Below are 24,889 nucleotides of genomic sequence, written 5' to 3' on the forward strand. Positions count from 1 at the left end.
AACCAGGCAATTTAAGTCTTAGGCAATGTAGTTGGGCAACACCCCCAGCAACAAGATACCCATGTGAGACATCAGGACCCAAAAGTCTGTCTGGATGTTTCTGGGCAGCAAATCTTTCTTCAGGAATCCTTCTGAGGCAACTGCTCGGGCGGCTTTGCCCATCAGTGTTGAAAAAAGTTAAAGGTTAAATAAAATAACAAATAAAGTGATGATGAAAATGATGAATGCAGGGTCACCGATCAAACAACACAGTCAAACTTGAACAAAAGCTCTCAAGAGTAACAGAAGATAGTGATCACTGTATTGCTTAAGTATCATGGAGAACTCCACTGTTTTAGTGATTCAGGCAAGCAGACGGGTGCAACCACCCAATGATCAACATCAATAACCAATGTCAGTTGTTCCTGTATCACATATTATATTAATATTAATTCATATTAATAATAATATTATTGGTAGACAATGCATTGAACAAGAGGCAGTGAAATGCAATCACATGTCAATGGTCAAAACTAAATAATATATTAAGGAAAACTATTCAAATACATATAAAGTGAGGTGGGAGATGAGTTCTATATACACAGCACAATCTAACCTGATCAAAGCCCTATTTCAATTCTCTGGTTAGCTATTAAGGAAGACATTGTCAAACTTATGGGAACTCTTCTCAAATGTAGACGGGGGTTACAAAGACAGGCTTACAGGGTCACTAAATAAATCAACTCACTAGATGTTTCTGATCGTCGTCAAAATAAAAGGTTTCAAAGAGGGGAGGGGGGGGGGGTCAACTCAAAGTGCATCATCAGAACCGAGACATGCAAAAGGAGAGAGTAGGAAACACAAACCACATCACTGAGAGCTTAACAGTTTTAAAAACAAACACAAAAACACACAACGCAAAAGACTAAACTAGACAGATAAAAGAGCATGGAAGATCTTAAATGAGTTCTCTCTTACATACAAAAACAGAGGGTTAGCACATCCAGCACTCCAGTATTGTACTTAATGTTAGAAGACCTAAGCTGCAACTCTTTTTTTTAATTTTCTTCAGTATACTTCAGTAATAAAGTGCCAATAGCAGCTGCTCCATCTAAACACATTTCCCCCCCAGGAAGCCCCAGTGCATAAATCATTTGGTCAATGCTCCTCAACCCCAATTTACACTTGGAAGAGCTCATGAATTTCCCAAATCATTTGTGCCAAGCTATTCAAGTGCTTAGTAATACTAAAGTAAGACACTGAACTCAAGTCTAATTATTTTTTTGTGAGGTTTTGCTTGAGGCATGAATTAATTAAAGTATCAAAAAGTCACACCAGACGAGGACAGAATTCGTTTTTTTTTTTTTTTGGTCGTGGAAGACCGCCGACAAATACTTAATATGCAAATACGTAATCAAATTAAGTGCTATTTGCATACAAATGTCATGGGGTGCATTAGCCAGACAGCTTTGGCAAACACTGGAGGAGTTTCATTCCAAAAGGAGATACCCACCATTTGAAAAATACTGACCCCTCTACTCTGATAGCTTGCTGGTATGAAAGTGGGCGGAGTCATTTAAGAGCTTTCCTTAAAAAAATAGTTTGTCTGAAGATAAAATGTGTTTTTTTGAAAGACAGTATTGACTGGTGAATTTCAGGTAGTACCTTCTCCACCCAAAATTGATATACGGTACAGCATTTTGGATTGAAACCCTTCATTTTTCTCCGCTCTTTGGTGGTATACCCATATCTCAGTGTGTCCCTCATCTTTGGACCAGCAATATAAATTACGCCCCTGCCCGCTTCGGTTTGGAAGAGTAAAAACGTTATGTGTTATTGCACTGGCAGCTAAACAGTATCTTCACAAAAACGCATGGGCCAACAGACCACATCACTTTTTTTTTTCTCCTTCATTGTGTTTTGCTTCTGGGAAGACTGGCGCGCTAAATGCTGCTGCTATGGAAATACAATTCTTGTGTTCATGTTTGCAAAACGAGGACCGTGGGTTATTACAATGGAACAGTCGCCTTAGCAGCGTCATAGCAGTGCAGTCTGGATGACGAAGGCTGTGCAAAAATGGCGTTCTGAGGTTTGCCTGTCCTCAACCGGCTTCAGCAGAGGGCTGTTCCTTAGGGATGGGGCGGTGAGGAGGGTGCAGAGGAGGAGGGGGGCTGGGAGGGCAGCAGGCTGTGCGCGCGGGACGGTCGCTGGGGGGCGACCGGGAGACTGCTGGCAGGCGCCTCGGGGGACTCGGGCCCGGGGCTGCCTTCCTTCACCTCTGTCTCCAGCTGGGCCGGACACTCGAAGTGGACGCAGTGGAAAACCTGGAGCAGAGAAAGAGACAGAGACCCGGGTTCAAAACCTAAACACTTCTGCACCACGGAAAACAGGGAACGGCCAGCCCTGAGCTGTAAATCCGATTCTACTCTCTTCGACAAATCGAGTAGTTAGTTCAGAAAGTAGTTTAAAGTTGCTGGTGAATTTGGGGAATATAACAGGTTTCCTGCCCTGGTTTGTGCACTTGGTGGTTCGACCCGAGTGGCATCTGAGTGGCCAGGAGGCAAGGAGCTGGATGGATGCCAAGACCTTTATCAGCCCTCCAAACACAAAGACCACTAGGCTCAGTGGTCAAACTTGTTTGCCTTGTGACACCTTAAAACGAAGCGAAGCATACTTGCGACCCAGATAACAAGCTGCATGGATGATTTTCAGGTTGTTTAATTTGAGCCTGAAAACCTGTGTTTCACAAGAGAAAAGCGAGAATTAGATTGGGGGAGGGGGGGGGGGGGGGGGACGACAAATTACAACATATAATAAACCTGTATAGTAGAAATATGCTTTGTTCCTATCCCATAAATCACTTTGCGACTCCTGGTAGGTCCCAACCCTGAGTGTGACAACCACAGCACTGTCCCTCATCTATTTAAACTCAAAGTGACACACAAAAGAGAAATATCTAAAATCTAGAAATATGTGGCTTGATTCATCGTTAATGCAAGGCAGGCATACACATCTAACGCAAGTTTGAGGTATATGCAAGATCTCGGCGTACAGCGTACAGGCAGGACACATCAACCGGGCTTCCTTCAGCCTGTCTGAGGGTAACAACTTCTCCACAAGAGGGCAGCAAAGCCTCCCGTCTCTGGAGCCAGTGAGCCCGGAGCAGGGCTTTTAAAAATGGCTACTGTCCCAGCAGAGGTCCTCAGTCGTGTCCTCAGGACCCAGAGCCCTGCTGGTCTGCATTCTGCCCATCTAATCAGGGAGTGATTTACACCTGGGACACCACGTGAATGTAATTAACCCCCTGGTAGGATAGAACCCTCCAGGATAGGCAACCACTGCAGGAGAGGAAGGTCTACTTTTATACAATCTCAGTTGCTGCTACAAGAAAAGGTTGAAAAGAAAATGGGGCTGTGTGTGCTTTAACCCATTAAGACCTAAGGCGCCTGGTACAAAAGCATTCTAAAACCTAAAGGCCTAAACAGACTTGTCCGTCCGCCTCGAATTGGAGCCGTCTTGCCGTCTGCCGGCGCCAGCGAGCCCTACACGCTAGGACGTCACTACACCCTCCCTCCTCCTGTGGAAGCTCCGTGTGAAAATGGCGGAGATTGTGTGCCAGGCAGTCTGAATGAAATTGAATGTAACGTTCCCAATTCTATGTATTAAATTCTACAAAATGACCCTCAACATTTGGGAAGGCTAAGCCACACAACTAGTTCGTTATAATCTAACATCATGTTCGAAGACGACTTTACGACGATGAGGACGGTAAGGACTGCTGACGTCACGCGCGTATCGTCGCCGCTGAGTCACATTTTCGAGCAGCCCCCGTCAGCCGACGGCGCCCCCTCCCCATATGACGGCGCTCCACCCACCGTCATACGGGGAGGGCGAGGCTCTGACGGACGAGTCTGTTTAGGCCTTAGGTGCATTCAAACAACCTCCTACAACCTGAGGGATAGTGTCTAAAGTATGTTTGCTGAAAGGGGTAACGACGCAGATGATGCATCAGGTCTTAATCAGTGTAGACAGTGTGTGTTGTCACTATTCTGACTGTAGCTCTCACATGCTTTCCACAGCTTAGAAACACAAATCACCTGCCGCATCCTCAGATCAGATACAATGTAAGGCAACTTCATCTTTGTATAAATACACATGTTTTTGTGGCAGTTTTTAGAAGGGTTGATTTTTATGCAACCAGGCAATAGTAACCTGACTCCGCCAGATGGGGGCGGCATTGTTTTCACAACAAGACACGCATGGAGGTGCGTGTCTTGTTGTGAAAACAATACCGCCCCCATCTGGCAGAGTCAGGTTAGCATTGAGCTACATGGTAAACAGTCTCTTCACCTCATTAGCGGTATTGTGAGTTCCCACTATACGGATGAAGGAGGCAGGCTGCTGATCAAACTTCAAGGTCTGCCACGACCTGCAAGGAAGAGCGGGAACAACACATATCAATACAACAGCACATAGCTTTCCCTTATGTACGGGTGTGTGTATGTTGTCTGTTTACAACTGCTCTGTTTGCCATGATGCAGCTTTTCTTGGCCATGGCCATGCTCCTCCTCCGACGTGGAGAATTGAGTTTGCCGGATGTGTTTGTGACAGTCCGACATAAGCCCGGGATTTTCTGTTCTTTGAAGAAAGCTTAAAATGGAGTCCAACATCCTTGCTAGCAGAGAAACAGCTCCTTAAAAGTCAAACCTGCAAACACGCAGGCTTAAGCCCAATTTATGCTTCGTCTGCCGACACTTTTGAAACGGTCGCCGACAGAAATGAGGACTTGAGTCGACACTTTCAAGTGTCTGCGAGCAGCGTCTGCTACCTGGTGAAATGTCTAGTGTCGCTGACTACGTCACATAATGTCGCGCAAGTCTGATTGGCTATATAGACGGGCACGCGCGACTTCCTTGTTTTAGTTTTCACTGAAATGAAATTAATGAGCGTGTCCCCGCCTCCCGGTATTTTTATCAGCATGTCCTTGATGTATGACTTCGTGAAAATCACAAAGAACACCGTGACCAACTTCCCAGAGAGAGAGGAGGTGGTTGTGTGTCGTTATATGCGGCTGCTAGTCTGGGCACCTTCCACCCCGCTTTTTGTCATGGGGGCGTAAACCCCGGACCCAGAATTAACACCGGATGGCAATGCGCCTAACAACGTCTTTGTTGCCGTTAGCTTGACGCGGTGATGTTACCTAAACTAGAGTCTGATCAAAACAAAGCTAGCGTTACATAAAACAAAACGTTTATGCAAAATGGCATCTCCGCCACCACCGCCTGACACACCGGTCAAAACGGTGAAAGAGGATTCTGATACTTGGGTCAAATTGTCAAGTTAACGTGAAAGTTGACGAGCTAGAAACGCTGCCATCCGGTCTAGGGCGGGCTCTAGTAGGGTGACAAAATCAATTGTGGGCGGGAGCCAGGCTCTTTCTCGCCGAGAAGAGCCTGGTGACGCGAGGTTATGCGGCTGCAGTTACATCTTGCCTCTTGGGTTCACTGACAGCATTCCCTCTCTTGCCTGTCTGCACTGCACTAGTTCTCTGCCTCCCTCTGTCTCTAGCATCACGTGACCGTTGCGCCGCGGAGAGAAGCATAAATGCAGCAACATGAGCGACACATTATTTTTCGTCTGCGACCATGTGCTGAGCGACACTTTCTAATAAGTATAAATTAAGCTTCAGTTAGCTGGATTACCACCAGGCCTTTTTAAGCTCACCTCATCCATGAACTCATTCAGACAAGGCTACTTCCTGGGAGGAGCTGATAACGTTCGATCAAGACACACAGACAAGATCCTTTAGTGTTAGTTAGTGTTCTTAGAGTGTCTGACTGTTATTGATCTATGTAACCAGATAACATAGTAACTTAAATTATTTCACTTTGATGTAAATTTCTCATGTGAAATGTAACGGCATCATGAGCACAAATTCGATACATTAAATGTATCCAAACAATTTATTTCCGTTCTATATGCAATTGTAAATAGCCTAATTATTACGCATTTAAATGATCTGCAATTTTCTGCCACGATTGCTCTCATTTTGCAGTGTTACATTTCAAATTTCTCTTTCAGTTGAGACTTCGATGAATGAATGGCTGCTTCCGCTGTCAATCATTTCTGATGATGGTGCCAGTCGCTCCAGCAAACGGAGTTAATTTTGAGCGTCGTACGAGGAACAAGGTCCTGACCTGGACTCTCTGCAGATGGGAACATCAACAGGATTAGCTGGTTAAATAAACAGATCAGATGGAATAGGAATGGGAGCCTCACCGACATGCCACCTTCGTGCGGTCCACCACCTTCGTCCACTGCTGCTGATTGCTGGACACCTCGATGTAGTAACTGTAGGAGCGGTCGTCACAGTCCCACAGCAGCAGCCTGCATGCACAACATGACGGTTCAAATCCAGCATTTTCCAAACTTTCAAGACTGTACGTACGAACCCTGGTTAATGTTTTGGTTGCACCTGTGTTACTTCCTGCCTTTTAGACAGAAAATGGCTGCTGCGATAAAGGCAAATTACTCTGCTAGTTGCCGGGGTCTAAATGATTAGCGTCAATGATTTGAGGAACAAAAATACAACAAAAGTCATGCTTTTTATATCGTATACAACAACTTGACTATTTTCAACTCTCCAGCTGGCATTCCAACTAAAGTGACATTGCGTAAGTGTTTATGGCCAAATTCTATCAGTTATTAACAGTGCAAAGTAAATATAAAGTAAATGTAATTATATAAATTAAACTTAAAAGATAAAAGGTAACAGCACATATGACCATAATCTATCTGCTGAGTTGATGGAGTTGTTGATCAATACCAGTGACTTCAAAATTACTTGGCCAGATGCTGAGATTTCTGCCTTTCAAAACTCACTTTGTGATTCATACTCTGCTTTTGGAACAAAAACTCCTCGCTGACTGGACTCGCCCTAAACTTTACTTCACTTATGGTGCAGCCTTATTGGGAAACGATTCAAATATACACATGGCATGTTAAAGGTACCGTAAGGAGCCGATGGTGTATGGCTGGGCCAGCTGGATGACGATGGCTCCCGAGCCCAGCTGGTGGCAGGTGTAGCCCGAGTCCCAGTCGTAGTTGCGCGTGTCGCCGTTGAGCAAGGCGTTCCTGCTTCGGCTCACGCCTTCGATGACGCTGGAACACGCCGCGATGGTCGCCACGTTGTCGCCGGGCACTGCAGACATCAGGGGGGAAAAGGATGGAAACCTTACAGTGTTGTTTTCAGCACCTATTTGCATGTAAAGGATTGTCCTGACTGACTGGAATGTTGAGTGTGTAAAGTAGGACAGGCCACCGACAATACAAGCCATTTGAAGCCTTTCCAACAAAGTACTGCATAAAGCAGGGGTTTTCAAAGTCTGAGAAAGCTTGGAAAAAGGTGCCCCCTCACTCAATTCCAGGAGGCCTATTGGATCATGATTATGTTATTTGATCCCATAGACACTCTACAATTGAGCCAAGATAGCCTGATAGTGATGTAGCTGTTTGACATACTTCAGACTGCACCAAACACACAGAAAAGTGTCTGTCTGAAGGCATTCATTCGTTTCTGTCTCTGGGAAGGTGGGATAAACCGTAAAATCCCCCAAAGCTACTGTATCTCTGGACTATCTTTAACCAAAGCTGCTGTATCTCTGGACTATCTTTAAAGGAGAATTTCGGTTTTTTTTAACCTGGAGCCATTTCCTGGCATTAATTATGAATTGGCCACTCACCTAGCGATGTCTGCAGCGTTTCTGGGCGTCCTAGCGTTGTTTTGAGATCAATATCGTCCAAGTCAGTGTAAAATGGAGTTGATTTGGGGCCAAGTAGTAGCCTGTATTTCCTGCATCTAAATAGCTATTTTTCTTCCCGTTTTCACCACATATCGCCATAATCAGATCCGTCAACATCCAGCCGAGTGTTATTTCACCCCAGGCTGTTTCCTGGACTGCACACGGATCAAATTACCTCAAACGTGATCTAGGTCACCAAGTCTCGTGAAGTCCCGCGATACTTTCCTGTCGACTGGCCAAATACAGGCAGGACGCTTTGCGGTCGTGGTTTTAGCGTAACCTATGTGGGGTTTGGCGTAACCTATGTGGGGTTTGGCATAACCTTCGTTATTTCGAATCCCACATAGGTTACGCCAAACCCCACATAGGTTACGCTAAAACCACGACCGCAAAGCGTCCTGCCTGTATTTGGCCAGTCGACAGGAAAGTATCGCGGGACTTCACGAGACTTGGTGACCTAGATCACGTTTGAGGTAATTTGATCCGTGTGCAGTCCAGGAAACAGCCTGGGGTGAAATAACACTCGGCTGGATGTTGACGGATCTGATTATGGCGATATGTGGCGAAAACGGGAAGAAAAATAGCTATTTAGATGCAGGAAATACAGGCTACCACTTGGCCCCAAATCAACTCCATTTTACACTGACTTGGACGATATTGATCTCAAAACAACGCTAGGACGCCCAGAAACGCTGCAGACATCGCTAGGTGAGTGGCCAATTCATAATTAATGCCAGGAAATGGCTCCAGGTTCAAAAAAACCGAAATTCTCCTTTAACCAAAGCTGCTGTATCTCTGGACTATCTTTAACCAAATCACACAAATTCCCCTGAAACTGCTTGGAAGCCCGCCTCCCACTTTGACAAGCTGTGGTATAAAGCCAATGTAAAGTGTGCTCCCTAAAAGATAACTTCGCCGATTTGCAACCAGCTTTGTAGCATTGCAGTGTGCGTAGTATTGTACAATGCAGTGTGGGTAGTATTGTACATTGCAGTGTGGGTAGTATTGTACATTGCAGTGTGGGTAGTATTGTACATTGCAGTGTGGGTAGTATTGTACATTGCAGTGTGGATAGTATTGTACATTGCAGTGTGGGTAGTACTGTACTGTACATTGCAGTGTGGGTAGTATTGTACATTGCAGTGTGGGTAGTATTGTACATTGCAGTGTGGGTAGTATTAGTGAGGGTAGTATTGTACATTGCAGTGTGGGTAGTATTGTACATTGCAGTGTGGGTAGTATTAGTGAGGGTAGTATTGTACACTGCAGTGTGGGTAGTACTGTACTGTACATTGCAGTGTGGGTAGTATTGTACATTGCAGTGTGGTGGGTAGTATTAGTGAGGGTAGTATTGTACATTGCAGTGTGGGTAGTATTGTAGTAAACACATAGTTTGTTTCCATATACTACCAACATCGGAATGACACAAAGCTGGTTGAAAATCAGCAGTGATCCTTTAAAAACAGCCAGGGCTTGATATATACTGCAGTGTGTGACTGTGCAGCTTACCCAGAAGTCCGTTTTCCAGAGTAAAGGAGCGGTTGGTGAACATGCATTCAAAAGCCACGAGGTGAAAGACCTTGTTGACCGTGTTGAATGTTCCCACGACCCGAACGTACCTGTGGAAACAAACCGCACCATCACACCTGCTGCAGTGCAGCCAAACGGCTACAACCACACAGCCTGGCCATACACCATAACACCAATCTCAACACTGTCATGGGCCTTTTTTCACCGGCAGCCATTTTGTGTCTAAAAGGCAGGAAGTAATGCAGGTGCAAGCAAACATTAATGAGGGTTTCCAACTTCCAATCCATTTAGGTGTTCCAGCGCCGGGGGGGGGGGGGGTCTCGTTCATGTTTTGCTTGCACCTGTGTTACTTCCTGCCTTTTAGACACAAAATGGCTGAGGTGAAAAAGGCTAATTAACAACCCAGCATCTTATTCTGTCAGTTAGGTCAAGGTTTAGGTTGTTATTGTGCAACGGTAAAATATGGACCAGCTAATTGGACTGCTATGTTAACCTTTTCTCTCTCCTCCTTATTCTATATATTTTTACATTTCCTGGTTTGTATTATTCCTCTTCTGTTTGTATGGTGTCTCATGTTTTTATTGTTACTTCCCATTTTTATGCATTTTATTGTTTTTCTGCTCTTTAGTTTTCATCTTGGCTGTGTGTGAAGTGCATTGAACTGTATTTGATTGTAATCAGGGGTGTAGTGCTAAATACAGAGGTGGGTAAACTATCCAAGGTGAGTAGTTTACCCACCTTGTTTGCCCTCATTGATTGATACAGTTGCTCTGAAAATAGGTGAGTAAACTATCTGCCTCATTTCAAAGAGGTGGGTGAACTATGTTTACTTGTCTTTATCCTCCACCACACCCCTGATTGTAAAGCATGTGCTGTATACAGATTGGCTGATTAAATGGCCGACTGTGTTTTTCTTTAGCCTTAACTCAAAGCAACAGAAAGCTTTCCGTGTTCTTTCTGCAGCATTAGTCGTGTCACTGGAGGTTTGTTCGGGCATGAACACACTGTAAGCCGAGGGTGCGTTCAAAGCACAGCACGTTTGAAGCGGTTACTCGGGAGGGTATAGTTTGGTTCATTTGACCAGATGAGAACGATGCCATTCATTTCGCACCCAGTCGACACCAAATAACAGCACCGGAATGCCTGAAAATACGAGTCTCAGTACTCTTAACAAGAGAACTGCAGTGCGGTTCGTTAGAGAATGTAATCTGAACCAACCCACAGGAAACAACATCAAGACTCGGTCCAAACTGGACTGAATACCAGAGAGGATCAATGACAGCAGAGACGACAGACAAGTCCATTCTGATTGGCTAAAGTTACGGGAACTGCAATCAAATTTGTTTGACTGGCCAACAAAATCTCTCACCTGGCAGGATGACAGCTTACCAAAACTCCAATAAACAAGCTAGTTGTGACAAGCCCTGGTGTAGTTGCGTATAATTGGGCAGTGTGAACCTAACCTAAGAATTGTTTTCCAGCAAAGAAAACGAAGCGCACTGAGCCAAAAGGCCACTGAGCCAAAAAGCCACTGAGCCAAAAGGCCACTGAGCCAAAAGGCCTGCGTGTGTTTTACCTGCAAACCCGGGGTGTGAAGTAGAGATTCTGCCAGGAGCGACAGAGGAACTTGGAATGGTCGACAACTCGCACCCAGTCAAGCTCGTCCATGGAAACCTCGATGTAGTAGGAGTAGGACCTGAAGTTCATCAAGAAGGACATCACACACAAACCACTTTCAGTTTGTTTTGTCAGCATTGTTATGAAGTCAATATGAGGACCTTCATTCCAAATCTGACATCATTTACTGTATATTATATATTCATTTCTAGAAGAAGAAAAATGTGACAATTGAAATGCAACATCAGCAGGTCAAAAATAGAGAGGATTGCATCTGAAAAGAAAATGGATCTTAATGTTTCAAAAATGAGTTTCTGTTTAATGTCAGCAATTGTAGAGCTCACTTTCTCAGAGTAAAAGTCTTACGACAAGGAAAAAAACACACAAAACAAATGTGTGTGTGTTGTGGTTGTGCGTTTACACACACAAAACAAATATGTGTGTGTGTTGTGGTTGTGTGTTTGCGTCTCACCGGCTGTCTCTGTCCCACAGCAGCAGGCGGATGTGGTTGATGATGGAGGACTGACCCAGTTTCATCTGGATGCCGGCATGGCAGTCCTCCTCTATGGGGTGTCTGGAGAAGCCGTGGTCCAGGTCGTAGTTCTGCGTGTCTCCGTCCAACAGCGCCGACTTCAGCTCACCCTTCATCACCTGGGCGCCATACTTCATGGTGGCGATGTTCTCCTCGGGGACTGGAACCACAGAAGAAGACGGGTAAAGGTAAATGGAAGCGTGGTAACAGATAACCGACTACGTACAGCGGACAATTCACACTGTCGTAATGTCAATAACAAGTACGGATTCAGTACATTCCTACAGCAATGACACATCGACCTAAATAATCCTATCATTTCACTAATTTCTAGCTTTGCACGCTTCGTGTGCTCATTTCTAGGTTGTGTGCTGATCTCTAGCATGCCCCGCGCTTCGCACATGTGCAGTTGAGCAATTGTGCGCCACACGCGGAACCCCTCAGCCTTGTCCTAGTAGCGAGATTTAAATATGATCTCAGCTCTCTGACTCCCGAGTTGATCAGCTGCCTTCATCCTTTCTATGGAGAGTACATTAGTGCCAAAACGACAAGTCGATTTATCAATTAGTCAATCAGCCATCTTGGTAGGAAAATAACAGGTGATTGTAATAAATGAACAGATGATCAAATGACAGGTGCTAAAAACGGAAGGATGACAGGTAGACCAGAGGAGGAGCAGGACTGACTGAGCATGCCGCGGTAGTTGAGGTCCATGTCGCGGCTCTCGGAGCGCGTCTTGATGGCGTCCAGCAGGTGGTCGGGGCTCAGCAGGCCGGACGGCCGCACCACGTTCAGCATCTCCGTCAGGCTCATGAGCGGCAGCCGCACGGCCGACATCACTTCCCGGCCGTCGGCTCCCTCGCCGTGCTGCTGGCACCAGCGGCTCAGCGCCTGGAAGATCTCCTTCTCGCTGGCGGCGAACGAGTCCCGGGTGACCACGGTGAGCAGGGCGGCCTGCGCACAGGGGGGGCACAAGACAAAGCTAGGTTTTCACACAACATTACAAGCACCTTAAAGCCCCTGGAAACCCAAATCCACAATAACCTTCTAGCTGTGTAATTTAGGGTCTCATCTGCATAATAGTAAGCATCTAAAAGTATTAGACATTAGTTTAAATCCAAATCCTAAATATTAGGGGTGGGAATCACCAGATGCCCACGATACGATACTAAAACGATACTTGAGTCACGATACGATAGTATTGCGATATCGCCGATATTGCAATATATTGAATATTGCGATATATTGAATATTGCGATATATTGCGATTTCTTACTTTTTCAACTGCAAATTATGTCCCCAAAGGAAAACTTTGTCAACATCTGGTTTATATAAGAAAAATTGTCCAGTCTGTACAGCTGACTTCAACCATTTTATTGCAGCAACATTGTCAAGTAGACAGACCAACAACTTTCATAAAGTCATAAAGTCATGTCATAGTTGCATGCACCTGACAAACTGAACTGTTTGTTACAGTCTACTTACAGTCCACCATAACTGGATGTGTCTGTGGACTACTGTACTTGGCATGGCATGGCCTGCAAAAAAAAAACTTTTTTTTATATCGATACTTGGCTTCCAAATATCGATACAATATCGCCAGGCAAAATATCGCGATACTATGGTGTATCAATTTTTTCCCCCGACCCCTACTAAATATTGCCATTTAAGTTTTTGTACTGTTCCTGATGTTGGGTCTGAAGTGGGCGTGCTTATGCTCCAGACTTATTACACAATAAGCTCCACAAACCAATCAGGCTGAAGTGCCTCTACACTGCAAATTAAAATAATGCATCACAATGTATCAAGTTATGCAGTACTGGGGGGGGGGGGGGGGGGGCACTGGGATCTCTTCAGCAGACACGCCTCTCATGATTTTGATGAACACCCTGCAGCTTACCTTGGACAGTGTCAGGAAGCCGTCGGAGCTCAGCACTTCCGGGGCGTGCCTGTCCATGTAGGCACAGCAGGCGGCACTGAGCGCGCTCAGAGAGTAGAGGCTGGCCACGTCGAACACCAGGCAGATGTTGCTGGTGTGCAGGACGGTGCGGAGGAACTGGGAGGTGGAATCTTCCAGGGGCTGCAGGCCGTAGCGGTGCGCCAGGCCCAGGAAGTCCAGCAGCACCTCGGGCCGGGCCGAGCTGAGGCTGGCCCGGCCCGTGTAGAGGTAGTGCAGCAGCATGGAGAAGGCCTCCGCCCGCGTCTCCTCCAGACACACCTCCGCCTGGGGCTGCGACTCCTTCATGCCCCCGTAGAGCAGGGCCCTGGGGAAGACGAAAGGGGAAACAGAGGTAAGTAAGTAATGCTTTATTTATATAGCAATTTTCAAATCCAGAGATCACAAAGTGCTTTACAATAAAAACAGGCAGCAGGATAAAACAAAATACAATAAACAAATAGGCAGAGGTGAACGCAACGGTGTGCCTTTTCATTGGCCCGGGGTCCTGAAGTAAGTTTTCCATGCATTTTGTATGCATTTAAAAAAAATCCTGATATAAAAAGAGTTTTAAGTTTGGACCAGATTAACCTGCTACCAGTTGAATCATGAGCTTATAACAATAGATTAAAACATAATATTGAAATGTGAAAAGAAAGAGGGACTTTGGGGCTTTGCATTCCAGATGAATCTGAATATTACCTTATCCCATTCTCTAAATATAGGGATGTCCTATCATGTTATGATATTGAATTCACTTGCCTATCTTTCTATCTAGGGAGCATAGACTAGTGACAGATATCCTTCTATCTAGGGAGCATAGATTAGTGACAGATATCCTTCTATCTAGGGAGCATAGACTAGTGACAGATACATCTTGAAAGTCTTCATGGTGGCGAGTAAAAAGGCCATAACAAGACAAGGCCACGATACGATTTCGATTCAATTCAGGGGTCTGTGATTGACATGAGACATAATATGCTCAATTAACACAATCGACACAATAGCTACAAAATTGAATACCTCATCAAATGGCGACTAAGACTTTTTAATACTTTTTAAGGGGCTTAATTTTCCCTAAATCAAGACCCCGCGGTACCCTTCTTATTGCTCAATGTATCCTGTTTGGATAAACTCCTGGAAAAAAATTATATAAGTATACAAAAGTTACAAGACTGGTACATAACATTGTTTAAGATTGTTTTTGTCAGTTTTGTATTTTTATTTCTATCTCTATCTCAGTTAACTTAAAAAAAAAGTTTTCCCACACCTACTTTTAGTTTAGCTTTGGTTACCCTAATATTATGAACCTTGTACTGTACCTGAAGTACTGACAGCGAGCTGCCAGAATGACCCGGTGTGCTGGGAATCGCTTGTCCTCCACGATGAAGGTGACATCGCTGTACTCCTCCCCAGGGACCAAAGCCCCCAGCTGCTCCGACAGCAGGTGCAGGTGGTCGATCTCCGACACGGAGGCCAGCGGCCGCAAAGGATGGCTGTTACTCATGCTCCACTCCACGGCTGCCACAGTCACATCTGACACACGGGACAAAACACCTAAACCGATTGGAAAGCTACACGGGACGGGACACTGTACTGTCTAGCGTTAATGTAGCTGATGCTAAATGCTAGCTAGGGCACCATGAAACCGCTAACGTCATGGCTAACATGTTAGCATGTAAACACTGTTGTGTAAGTTATTGGGCTATTCCTAAATTATTATTACTATGAGTCGTATCCCCCTCTCTATCGCTCTGAACACATGTAAACCAACCAACATTAACATTTAAAGCAAAAATGTCTAGGAGGAAAATGCACTGACGTTAGCTAAGGTTACGCTGTTTACAGCCACTGATGCCGGATGGACAACTGATACCAGATACCAGCTACCAGCTGTAAATGTTATCGATGCTGTGATCCCTTTCCAACCTTACCTAATAACGCTCCATCAGTCCATATATTTACATTAAAAAAAAGCTGTCAAATAACGTTACGGCTGCGGTTTTAGCGATTCAAGAGGTCCAAATAATAACTTCCAACATCACACCTCACCGACGGAAATGGAATATCTGGGTCACCGACACCAGATACTTCCGGTTCGAAAAGCTTTGTTTTTCTTTTTTCAAAATAAAGGTTCTCGTCAAAACCATAACATTGCAAAGCTGTCTAGATATGATTGAAAATGACAGCATTTAAATAATGAATATACTTTAGGAAGAACGTGTAGCATTTAAAAATATATATTTTCTTAGGACAATGCTCTGCATCCCCTTAGAAATATTCCTGAACTACACACACACACACACACACTTTGGCTCATAATAACCAGATGCAACATAATAGGGGTAACCAATTTTTTAATACAATTTAGATATGAAATGCTTCATAAAGTAAACATTTGTTTTTTCAAATTGTGGTGTGGGATTGTGTTGAGCATGTAATTTTCATAACTGGAATGAAATAATTTTAAAACACTGCAATAAAATGGACATTTTTTTCTCTTTTGCTACAGTAATACAATTTTCCATTTGTGCGACATCACAGAGGTCAAGAAACAAGAACCAGCAGCTGCCTGCATCCGAAGAAGTCATAATTAAAGACATGTAGTACATAATGACAATCTGTGGCAAATTCAACATACATCTTGGTAAACGTTTAAGTGCTTTAGATTAAACAACTTTTGAGGGGAAAAAAGAAGTAAAGAAGAGGTATGTGAAATAAAGTTGTACATGAAATATAGTCTCCATTAAAAAAAACGTACAGACATGTCAGTGCGACTCCATTTAAAAAGAACAAGGAAAAAGCAGTCTGTCTCGATGCAGGATGCTGGCTTCCTGCAGCAGCTGTCCTCGCACATGTCCTCAAGCTTTGAGACTTTTCACATTGTCATCATCTGGTTCTTAATCAAGAGTTTCCCACAAGCTTTTGGTCATCTCTCCGGTACACTGAGGCCACAACAGCCACTTCAGCTTCACAGTCCCCAACACAGCTTGAGGCTTGCCAGTCACAGGACTCTGGCTTCAGGAGGAAAAGGAGCTTCAACCACCAGCAAACTGCTGGGAAGTTCTTGCCCTGAATGGCAGGTTTCTCCTATCACAGCCATCTTGGCAGGTAGCTAGGCATGCTTTGGAAATCGTCTCTACTCTCCAGGTCTAGCTGGCTGGTGAATTTGTCAAAGTGGCTGGTCGAGCTTTGGGATGTGGCTGGTGAACAAAACAGTCACGTTTGTTTTCAGTGCAAATCTGTAAGAAAAGTCTTCCTCACGTCCATCGTGTCCCACATGGGTGCTGCCACCCACTGGAGCTGTCAGAAAGTGCCTCAGTGCTCAGGGACAATTTGATAAGCCTCAGTAACAAAACTAGAATCTCCGTTAAAATCAAAATGGAAAATATACACATATATGTTTACAATATAGTATGTACATTTACATAAAGAGCATAAAGAAGAGCTCATTAAAAAGTCAAGCAACACAAGGCTTCATTCCAAAAAACTGTTCGTAGTGAAAGTGCATTTATCATTGTAAAATCAAAATGTAATGTTGACTTTCTTGCATCTGGGAAATTATACTACAGTTCTAAAAAAGAAAAATCCCTTCATTCTATTGCAGCGGGTTGGATGCCAGACCCAGTTTTGTTTGATTCCAATTTCCAAATGTTGACGTGTGACACTCATCAGATATCGGGTCGGTCAGCTCCACTTTGAAACTCCAAATTACAGTCATGCTTTAATTTCAACCTTCAGCAGGGACTTTAAATGAACAGTCATTTGCTCTCGGCTATGGCTGCCATGTCGGGGCTCGCTCTCTCCGACCCAGTGGCTGGGCGGTTTGGGTAGGACACTCGGGGAGGGTGGCTCGCTGAACCTGGCTCCAGCGTAGACCTTCTCTCCATCCTTGAGGTCTTCAGGCACAGGTGCAGCGGGGCAGAGCGACAGGATCTTGTCGTTGTCAGACACACAGAGGGGCTTCTTCTGCTCTCTGTGTTGGGGCGTCTGGAGAGGCCAGGGCTTGTGCGGGCTGCTGTCGTCTTTCTTCCTGGAGGCCTGAGACGCAGCGGGGGGCGCCGGGCTCGGCTTGGCCCGGTGGCCATTCACATGTTGGGCTGTTTGGTCGCGTCTCGCCAGGCTGCGGACCGGCTGGCCTGCCGCATGTCCCACCCCTCGCTCCAGTCTCCCTCCTTTGGATTTCAGCAGCTAGGAAAACAAACAGCGGTTAATTATTAGTTAGCCGTTAGTTATTAATCCAACTTTCAGTCTGGATTTGAAAAACAAAATTATTTTATTAGACTTTTGAACTATTATACATTATACATGATACACATGTTGATACACATGATGATATACATTATACATTATTACTTGATCATTTTCAACCAATATGTAATTAATCTGTAATTAATAATAACTAAGACTAAGGTTCCTTCCTTTCAAAATTATCCGTTAGACTATTCAAAGAAAAATCTTTGATAGTCCAGTCCAATTGTTTAATTTAATGTGTATGAACCTTTCACTTTCCTCTGTGAGGTGGGGAAAGAGACCAGCTAATAAGAGGAGGCCAGTTCAGTATTTTTTACCCTTAGGTTTGGATGTAGTTACACTTTAACTATGTACACATTTAGTTATTTATTTTTCAGCCTCATGTGTGTAACTCTCATTTAACAGCTACTACTACTGTATACGAAACGTTTGTTTGACAGCTGAGAGTGCCATGGTGGATTGATACATAACTAAGTTCAGTTTCCTGGCCTGATCGTAAAACTACCCCAGGCACTTTTACATCCTGTTCCTGAAGCTGCTGCTACTTTACAGACCAAACACGTCAGCAAAGCGCAACCTGTTTTTTTTTTATTATTATTATTATCTCACTGAAGCTGGCAGAGGGAACAGGAAGTCAGGCTTGTTCAAGACATTCAACAAGTCTGGTTTCGATTCATCAACACACCGATTAGTAACTGCGCCACTTCACACCGCCAGCAGTCACAACAAAGAGGATTTTGTAGACTATAGGGGCGGTTTTAGCATCAGAGCTTTGAGTGGGCATAGCCCACCCAAAGGTCATGGACCACTGAACCCCTAGGGGGGTCCGGAAGAAAATTTTGTACAGTTTCAAGTAAAAATGGATCAAACTGGTGCACTTTGAGATCAAAATGAAGAGACTAGATCTATGAAGAACTACACACATCAATATCTTCTTTACCGTTCTGTGGTTTTACAGCGATGATAAAACAATTGTTTCCCTATACAGTATATTCTGCATACAGGTTACTATATGGTAGAATTATGCTTGCATAAATAATACCAAAATCACTTCAGGGGAGTTTCAAGTAAAGTAACATTTTGCTTTGTAGGCAAAACAAAAGTAAAATTAAATCAAAGGGGAACTTCCTAACTTATTGGCTGGAATAATATTCCGACAAGATAATAATATACTGTAAGCACTAAAGCAGGAGTTTGCAGTCAACTAGTTGAAATTAATATGTGGCAGTATTTGTGGGGGTCAAAATCTATGTAGGGTGTACCACCACAAATAGATCAGTGTATGGGAAACACTGACTATTAAATTGTGTGACTAGAGAGACACCAATAAATCTGAGAAAATGTACTTTAATTTTGAACAACAGCACTACAACGGTGGCATTACAAATGGTATTATGAAATTATTGTGGGAAAAAACAAGAATGCCACTTTTTTTCATGAACTTTACGCCGAAAATTAAAAAATAGTTTTAAAGCAAAAATAAATAATAAATAAAGATAATTTTAACATAAACTGCTACTAATGACCACCATGGATTTGGAGAGGGGGATTTTTTTTTTTTTTTTTTGGGTGGGCTGAGACTATTTTTGGGTGGGCTAAAGCCCACCCAAAAAAGGCCTAGACCCGCACCTATAGACTCTGAATATCCAACCTTAGCAGAATAGGTTACCCAGGGCATTGCCATAGCATGAATGTAGCGTTACCTCTTTCTTGGTTCCCAGTTTGAGATGGAGAGTGACCCCAGTCTGTGGGCAGGTCAGCAGCTCGGTACCGGGCTGCACCGTGGCTTTGGTGCTGGCTGGGGCCGACACATGGTTGTTGTTGTTGTGGTCGGATAGGCGGACCTGTGGGTTGCTCCTCTGGGCTTGTTTCTGGTGCTGTGGCAGCTGGCCACCCTGAGGAACTTTTCTCCCACCTTTCTTCAGCAATGCCTGCCGTGTTTTCCCCATGTTCATCCCATCGTTGTCGAATATCAACGATATCGGGTTGTTGTTTTCGACGTTGCCGATATTTGCTTGGTCGTTATGAGCCAGAGATCCGTCCAACATGGCTTTTATCTGGCGAATACATAAATATACCAACAAATTCCACAGTGGCTAAGTTATTTAACGCTACTTGTTAGCCAGCTAACTAGCGTTAGCTATCAACGTCGACGTTAATGTTAGCTTGCCAAGCTATAAGCTAAATAACCAGATTTCTTATCAAAGTAGATAGAATTAGCCTAGTTAACGGGGGTGGAGATTATTTGGTTAAGTAATTCCTCTCTGTGTCCAGTTAGTTTGCAGGTTTCGGATGAATTCTGTTAAAACAGTGTCGACAGTGTCTCCCGAGTCAAAGAACAACGGAGGAACTAACGCTACTGTTAAATCACCCACAAAAAAAAAATACAATTTCCGGCATGACATTTCAAAATAAGAGTTATAATAGTCGAACATGACGTAATGTTTTTCACAATTATGCCCTGATGTCAAATACGGGATCAGCCTAGCAGCATTTTGGTAAACAAACGGCGTCACTGGGGGAAAACGGCAATGGGAACCTATGGAGCCAGCCTTGAGTGTCTCACTCTAGCCCCGGCTGTGCTGTTTACATTTTAAAAACTGCGACAGTTCACACAACTTTAACACGGCATGCATTTCTACATCAAACTCTTGAGTTACTTCTGCAATCTGCTCTCACTTAAAATGTCAAAATATAAGTGATGTCAAGTAGGCTATAGTTTTTGAGATATTAACGTTGTTTGGCACAACTCATACTAGTTCTGGGGGATTTGTGGTGTTGTGAACTTGCGTTTTACAAGTGTCCCTTTTCACAGCTGTGGAAGGTCCCTAAACAAAAGTCATAATATTACTATATGTTTTCAGTGTCTGTTTTTCAGCCATATAGCGCCATATTTCATCAAACGATTCCAGCATTTTGGTGGGATTTCATGGATGTTCAATCTGTACACATAAACACATTATGATTTTATTTTGAAGGGAAAATCTCTTGACTTCCGGTGTTATTCTGACTGGCGTATATTTTTATGCTTTATCAGCGTGACGTCAATGATGACGTCACAACAACAACAAATCCCCCAGAAATGCGGAAGCCCGCAGCAGTTAACTAGTATGAGTTGTGCCAAATAAACGTTAATATCTCAAGGCTGGCTCCATAGGGTCCCCCCAGAAATGCAGGTTGTTTACCAAAATGCTGCTTGGCTGATCCCTCGTATAATAACAGAATATTATATTTTATTGTTTTATTTATTGAAATATCTTAATAGCAGCAACAATTGAACTGACAGTCACCTAAACTCCAACAGCCAAATTATCTCGATGTAGGCTAAATGCATTATTTATAGGCTATAGCCTGCACTTAGGCTACCACTTATATAACATTTTATAAAAACAATGACAACAATCATAATATAAATAATAAGCGTCATCTAATTTTATCTGACCTATTATCTACCCATGACCTACTCATGTTTTAGTGATAAGATACTACATATTTCTTATGTTTATTGTTATCACTTTGCTCTGTGACAACTACTACAGTATATGGGGAAAATATCTCATTCGTCTGACACTGCACAACAGTTTTGAAATCACACAGTTTTATTGTAGAAAATCTGCTGACCAGTTGACCATTTTCTCTTAAGAACAACCCTGGGTGAGTGACCCTAAGTTAGCCTACACAACATTCACTAAATCAAATGACAGTACTGCACATCTCTATGTGTTTCCTTGCTACATATACACCAGCATCCCTCTCTTTAGACCCTAGATCAAGTTGATTAAGAATACTGACAATAAAGCGAAGAGCAGTAAGCTATGCTTTTCTCCCTACATCTTGTAAGTGCACAAAATTCTGAAAAACAAGTGAAAAAACAACAGCCGCTTGAACTCACCACATGGCGGGCTACTTATTTGGCAAAGATAACACACACACACAAAAACGTAAAGGCAAACCTACTGTATATCTCACATGGGAGGACGTATAAAGATTTGATTCGGTACAAAAAAATAGATATATAAACAATATACAAATAGAACATAAACATCTACATGTCCGTGCCTATGAGGCAGTACATATTGTTTGTCACGGTTACTGTCAAAAGGCAAATAAAAGAGAAGAGCTGGTCTGGGAGCCAGGCAGGGTCCTGGAGGGTCGGTGTTTCTCTGTGGTGACTCAGGGTTGTGCCTCCTCAGCACCGGGCTCGTCGTAGATGTAGCTGCCTACGCCTCCAGTGTTTACACCTGAGAGGGGCACGGAGCACAGGACAGTGAGTTTACACCTGAGAGGGGCACGGAGCACAGGGCACTGAGTTTACACCTGAGAGGGGCACGGAGCACAGGGCACTGAGTATCTTTAAGAACTAAGGGGTTTGGGACGTCCTGTATGGTGGAATCCAGGCTGGAACCTTTGTCGCAGCTCATATCTCTACTTTATACTGGCAAAAAAAATGGGATGCAATTCATTTTGACCATCATTTCAACCAAAGCATAGAGGAGTTTGTGACTCTGTACCTTTGGGTCCGTACAGCACAGCGTAGCAGGGCTTGTGGCAGTACGGCTGTCCGTCATGCTGTAACACAAAGAAAACAGTTCCTCTCACATCCTCCATCTGGGCCATGAAAGACGTCGCAGTTCATCAAACAAACAGCAACATAAGATCAATTGACTTCATAAAAGTCTCTGATTTTAAAAACTAAAATCTAGATTCTAACCTCTAAAGTCTCACCTCCGCATGGCTGCCAGGAGCCAGAGTCTTGCTGCATCTTTCACAGCGCAGACAGGGCCGGTGCCAGTTCTTCCCAAGGGATGACACCTTCTCAGCTGTGGAGATACACACACACATACACACACACACACACGCACACACACCAGAGATCACCATGGAGACCATATTCCGTCACCCATGGTAACCAGCTGCCGCATTCACTGCTATACATTGCAACAGTCGCCTATTCAGATATGTTAAGAGATGAAATACTGCTCTTCTTCTTCTTTACCAAAATATACGGTCTTGTTGCATCTGGGGCAGACGTCGGGTCCTCCAGAGAAAGACGTGAAGCTTGCAGCTAGAAGAAGAAACCAGGAAACCGGGACAATCAATTATTTACTGTGGAATAATTGCAGTCACGTCGCTAATGAATATCAGCATTATCAATATTCAATACAGACTTACAACCTTTGAGATGAACGAAAGTGCTTGAAGTGTTTCCCCCCCTCAGTAACGCCAAACACACACAATCACTTTCCATGATCTTACTACATTTCTTACTACATTGGTGTATGAAATTGAATGTGTATGAATGGGGGAATCTAGGCATCTTGTAAAGAGTGTTGTTTTGGTAAAAGCACTATAAATGCAGTCCATTTACCATTTACCCAATCTGGGAACCCAGAGTCTGATGACTGATATTTCAGGTTTCTGGTGTAGAGCGCATGTCCGCACCAAGATTTCCGCCTCCGTGTTATTGTTGACAGTCTGAGTGACATGGGAATGCAGTTGGAGTTGATCGATTGTAGTTGTTTTAGGTCCAGATGACATTTCGGCTAATCTCTATAAACAGATAGGTGCATATGAGACGTCATCGGACTGTAAACAACGAAGCGGAAGTCTTGGTGCGGACGTCTTGGTGTGGACGTCTTGGTGTGGACGTCTTGGTGCGGACGTCTTGGTGCGGACGTCCGCTCGACACTGGAGACCCTGAGATATCAGCCGTCTGTCCCAGAGTCTTATTAAAGGATGGCTTTACCGATAATCAACCCACTTTGTATCATTAATAATCTGGGTAATATAAGCACATGGGCAGTGTTTACCTTCTCTCTCTGTTTTCCTCACGGAGATCTCCCATTTCCTCCTCTGGCAAAGCACTCCATTGTGACGTGTTTTACGTCACAATGCCTCACAACGGAGCTGCGGAAGTTCTGCTCAAGAGCCGGAATCTGCTCTGAGGGCGGCTGATATTGTTTATTTTTATTTTTTAAGTATGCAGAGCCTTAACGAGCCTTAATGACTTGCAGCTGGCAGGGTGGAGTTTCTGCAGGAGGATTTTTCTCCATGAGGAAAACAGAGAGAGAAGGTAAACACTGCCCATGTGCTTATATTACCGAGATTACATATGATACAAAGTGGGTTGATTATCGGTAAAGCTATCCTTTAATCATCAGACTGATAGACTCTGGGTGCCCGGCTTGCCACTTACTATCTTATCTGAAATAGGGCATTTTAAAATGTTTAAAATAACTTAAACTAAATATAACTTGACCTCCTGCTCCCTCCACAGAGGTCAATACTCTGTAAAACATAGCATTTTCTCTTCCCTAAGTTTACATTTTTCTCCCTATTTTTGTGGCTTCTCTTGTTTCTCACCCTTCACAGGGCCCCGGGGCGGAGCTTTTCTCTCCTCCTCTGGTTTGGCATCTGTTTCCATGGAAACGGTGGCAGGGGCTTCGTTAGCGGGAGCGTCGTAGACGTAGGAACCAGCTCCGCCGATATTCACACCTAAAACACACACACACACACACACACACACACACACACACACACACACACACACACAGGCAGTCCAGTCACCGCATAGCATACGGTATACGAGCAACGCATTGGCAAAAGAAAAAGAATATTGCAAACGTTTGATGAGGCTGTGTCCTCTTTAACTGTCACCTTTTGGTCCGAAGAGGGCAGCATAGCAGGGCTTGTGGCAGTACGGTGTCCCGTCATGCTGCACAACAACACACAGAGGGACAGACAGTAAACAGAAGCATCCACTGTCACTGTAAAGGCACATTTCACCACAAGTCTCTCTGAGGACAAGCTGGCTGCAATCACACCTACGGTTGGTCGTCTTTGGTCTGAACCACAATGGAACTACTTTTTTTGTTTTTCGGTTTGTTTATGTTCACACTGCCCGGTTACATGGAAACCAGGGCTTGTAAACAAAAGTGACATGGATGGACTCACAAGAAGCTTGTTTATTGGACAGAGTTTTGGTGACCTGTCGTCCTGCAGGTTAGACATTATGGCTGTGAGAGGGAGTCCAAATAAATCTGATTCCAGTAACTTCAGCTAAGCATGCTGCATGATGGACTAGTCTGCTTCTCTGGTGTTCATACCAGCATGATGGACTAGTCTGCTTCTCTGGTGTTCATACCAGCATGATGGACTAGTCTGCTTCTCTGGTGTTCATACCAGCATGATGGACTAGTCTGCTTCTCTGGTGTTCATACCAGCATGATGGACTAGTCT

The 24,889-nt window shown here is 44.1% G+C and overlaps 3 protein-coding genes across 3 annotated transcripts in view; all 3 read right to left on the reverse strand.

Annotated features, from left to right (window-relative positions):
* Positions 1–333: 333 nt before the first annotated feature.
* btbd9 (BTB (POZ) domain containing 9) lies at positions 334–15,450 on the reverse strand. The gene is made up of 11 exons (XM_083643173.1): positions 15,331–15,450; positions 14,719–14,932; positions 13,361–13,724; positions 12,147–12,414; positions 11,401–11,620; positions 10,888–11,007; positions 9,291–9,400; positions 6,991–7,180; positions 6,259–6,366; positions 4,330–4,408; positions 334–2,303 (listed from the first exon to the last, which is right to left on the reverse strand). Exons 2-11 carry the CDS (start codon positions 14,901–14,903, stop codon positions 2,109–2,111), a joined length of 1,839 nt encoding a protein of 612 aa, XP_083499299.1. The 5' UTR covers positions 14,904–14,932; positions 15,331–15,450; the 3' UTR covers positions 334–2,108.
* Positions 15,451–15,744: 294 nt separating this feature from the next.
* On the reverse strand, positions 15,745–19,965 carry LOC310782572 (uncharacterized protein). The gene is made up of 2 exons (XM_083643251.1): positions 19,354–19,965; positions 15,745–17,587 (listed from the first exon to the last, which is right to left on the reverse strand). The coding sequence occupies exons 1-2, from the start codon at positions 19,696–19,698 to the stop codon at positions 17,114–17,116; spliced, it is 819 nt and encodes a 272-aa protein (XP_083499377.1). The 5' UTR covers positions 19,699–19,965; the 3' UTR covers positions 15,745–17,113.
* A 1,858-nt stretch (positions 19,966–21,823) lies between these two features.
* The window catches only part of crip2l (cysteine-rich protein 2-like), a gene marked incomplete at both ends in the record, with an annotated part of 12,896 nt that continues 9,830 nt past the window's right edge, over positions 21,824–24,889 (reverse strand). Inside the window, 6 exons of the mRNA XM_083642606.1 lie at positions 21,824–21,891; positions 22,162–22,219; positions 22,376–22,470; positions 22,647–22,715; positions 24,014–24,145; positions 24,308–24,365. Of these exons, the coding sequence (XP_083498732.1) occupies positions 21,824–21,891; positions 22,162–22,219; positions 22,376–22,470; positions 22,647–22,715; positions 24,014–24,145; positions 24,308–24,365 (480 nt within the window). The remainder of the gene's footprint in view (positions 21,892–22,161; positions 22,220–22,375; positions 22,471–22,646; positions 22,716–24,013; positions 24,146–24,307; positions 24,366–24,889) is intronic.

Source organism: Poromitra crassiceps (assembly GCF_964638095.1).
Source record: "Poromitra crassiceps genome assembly, chromosome: 9".
NCBI classification, from domain to species: Eukaryota; Metazoa; Chordata; class Actinopteri; order Beryciformes; family Melamphaidae; genus Poromitra; species Poromitra crassiceps.

Coding starts and splice junctions, on each gene's coding strand:
- LOC310782572 (XM_083643251.1), bottom strand. CDS start 19,698: ATGTTGGACGGATCTCTGGCTCATAACGACCAAGCAAATATCGGCAAC. Junction 17,588..19,353: donor AACTGGGAACCAAGAAAGAG/GTAACGCTACAT, acceptor TTGTTTTCCTAG/CTGCTGAAATCCAAAGGAGG.
- btbd9 (XM_083643173.1), bottom strand. CDS start 14,903: ATGAGTAACAGCCATCCTTTGCGGCCGCTGGCCTCCGTGTCGGAGATC. Junction 13,725..14,718: donor GCTCGCTGTCAGTACTTCAG/GTACAGTACAAG, acceptor CGTCTTCCCCAG/GGCCCTGCTCTACGGGGGCA. Junction 12,415..13,360: donor GCTTCCTGACACTGTCCAAG/GTAAGCTGCAGG, acceptor CCCTGTGCGCAG/GCCGCCCTGCTCACCGTGGT.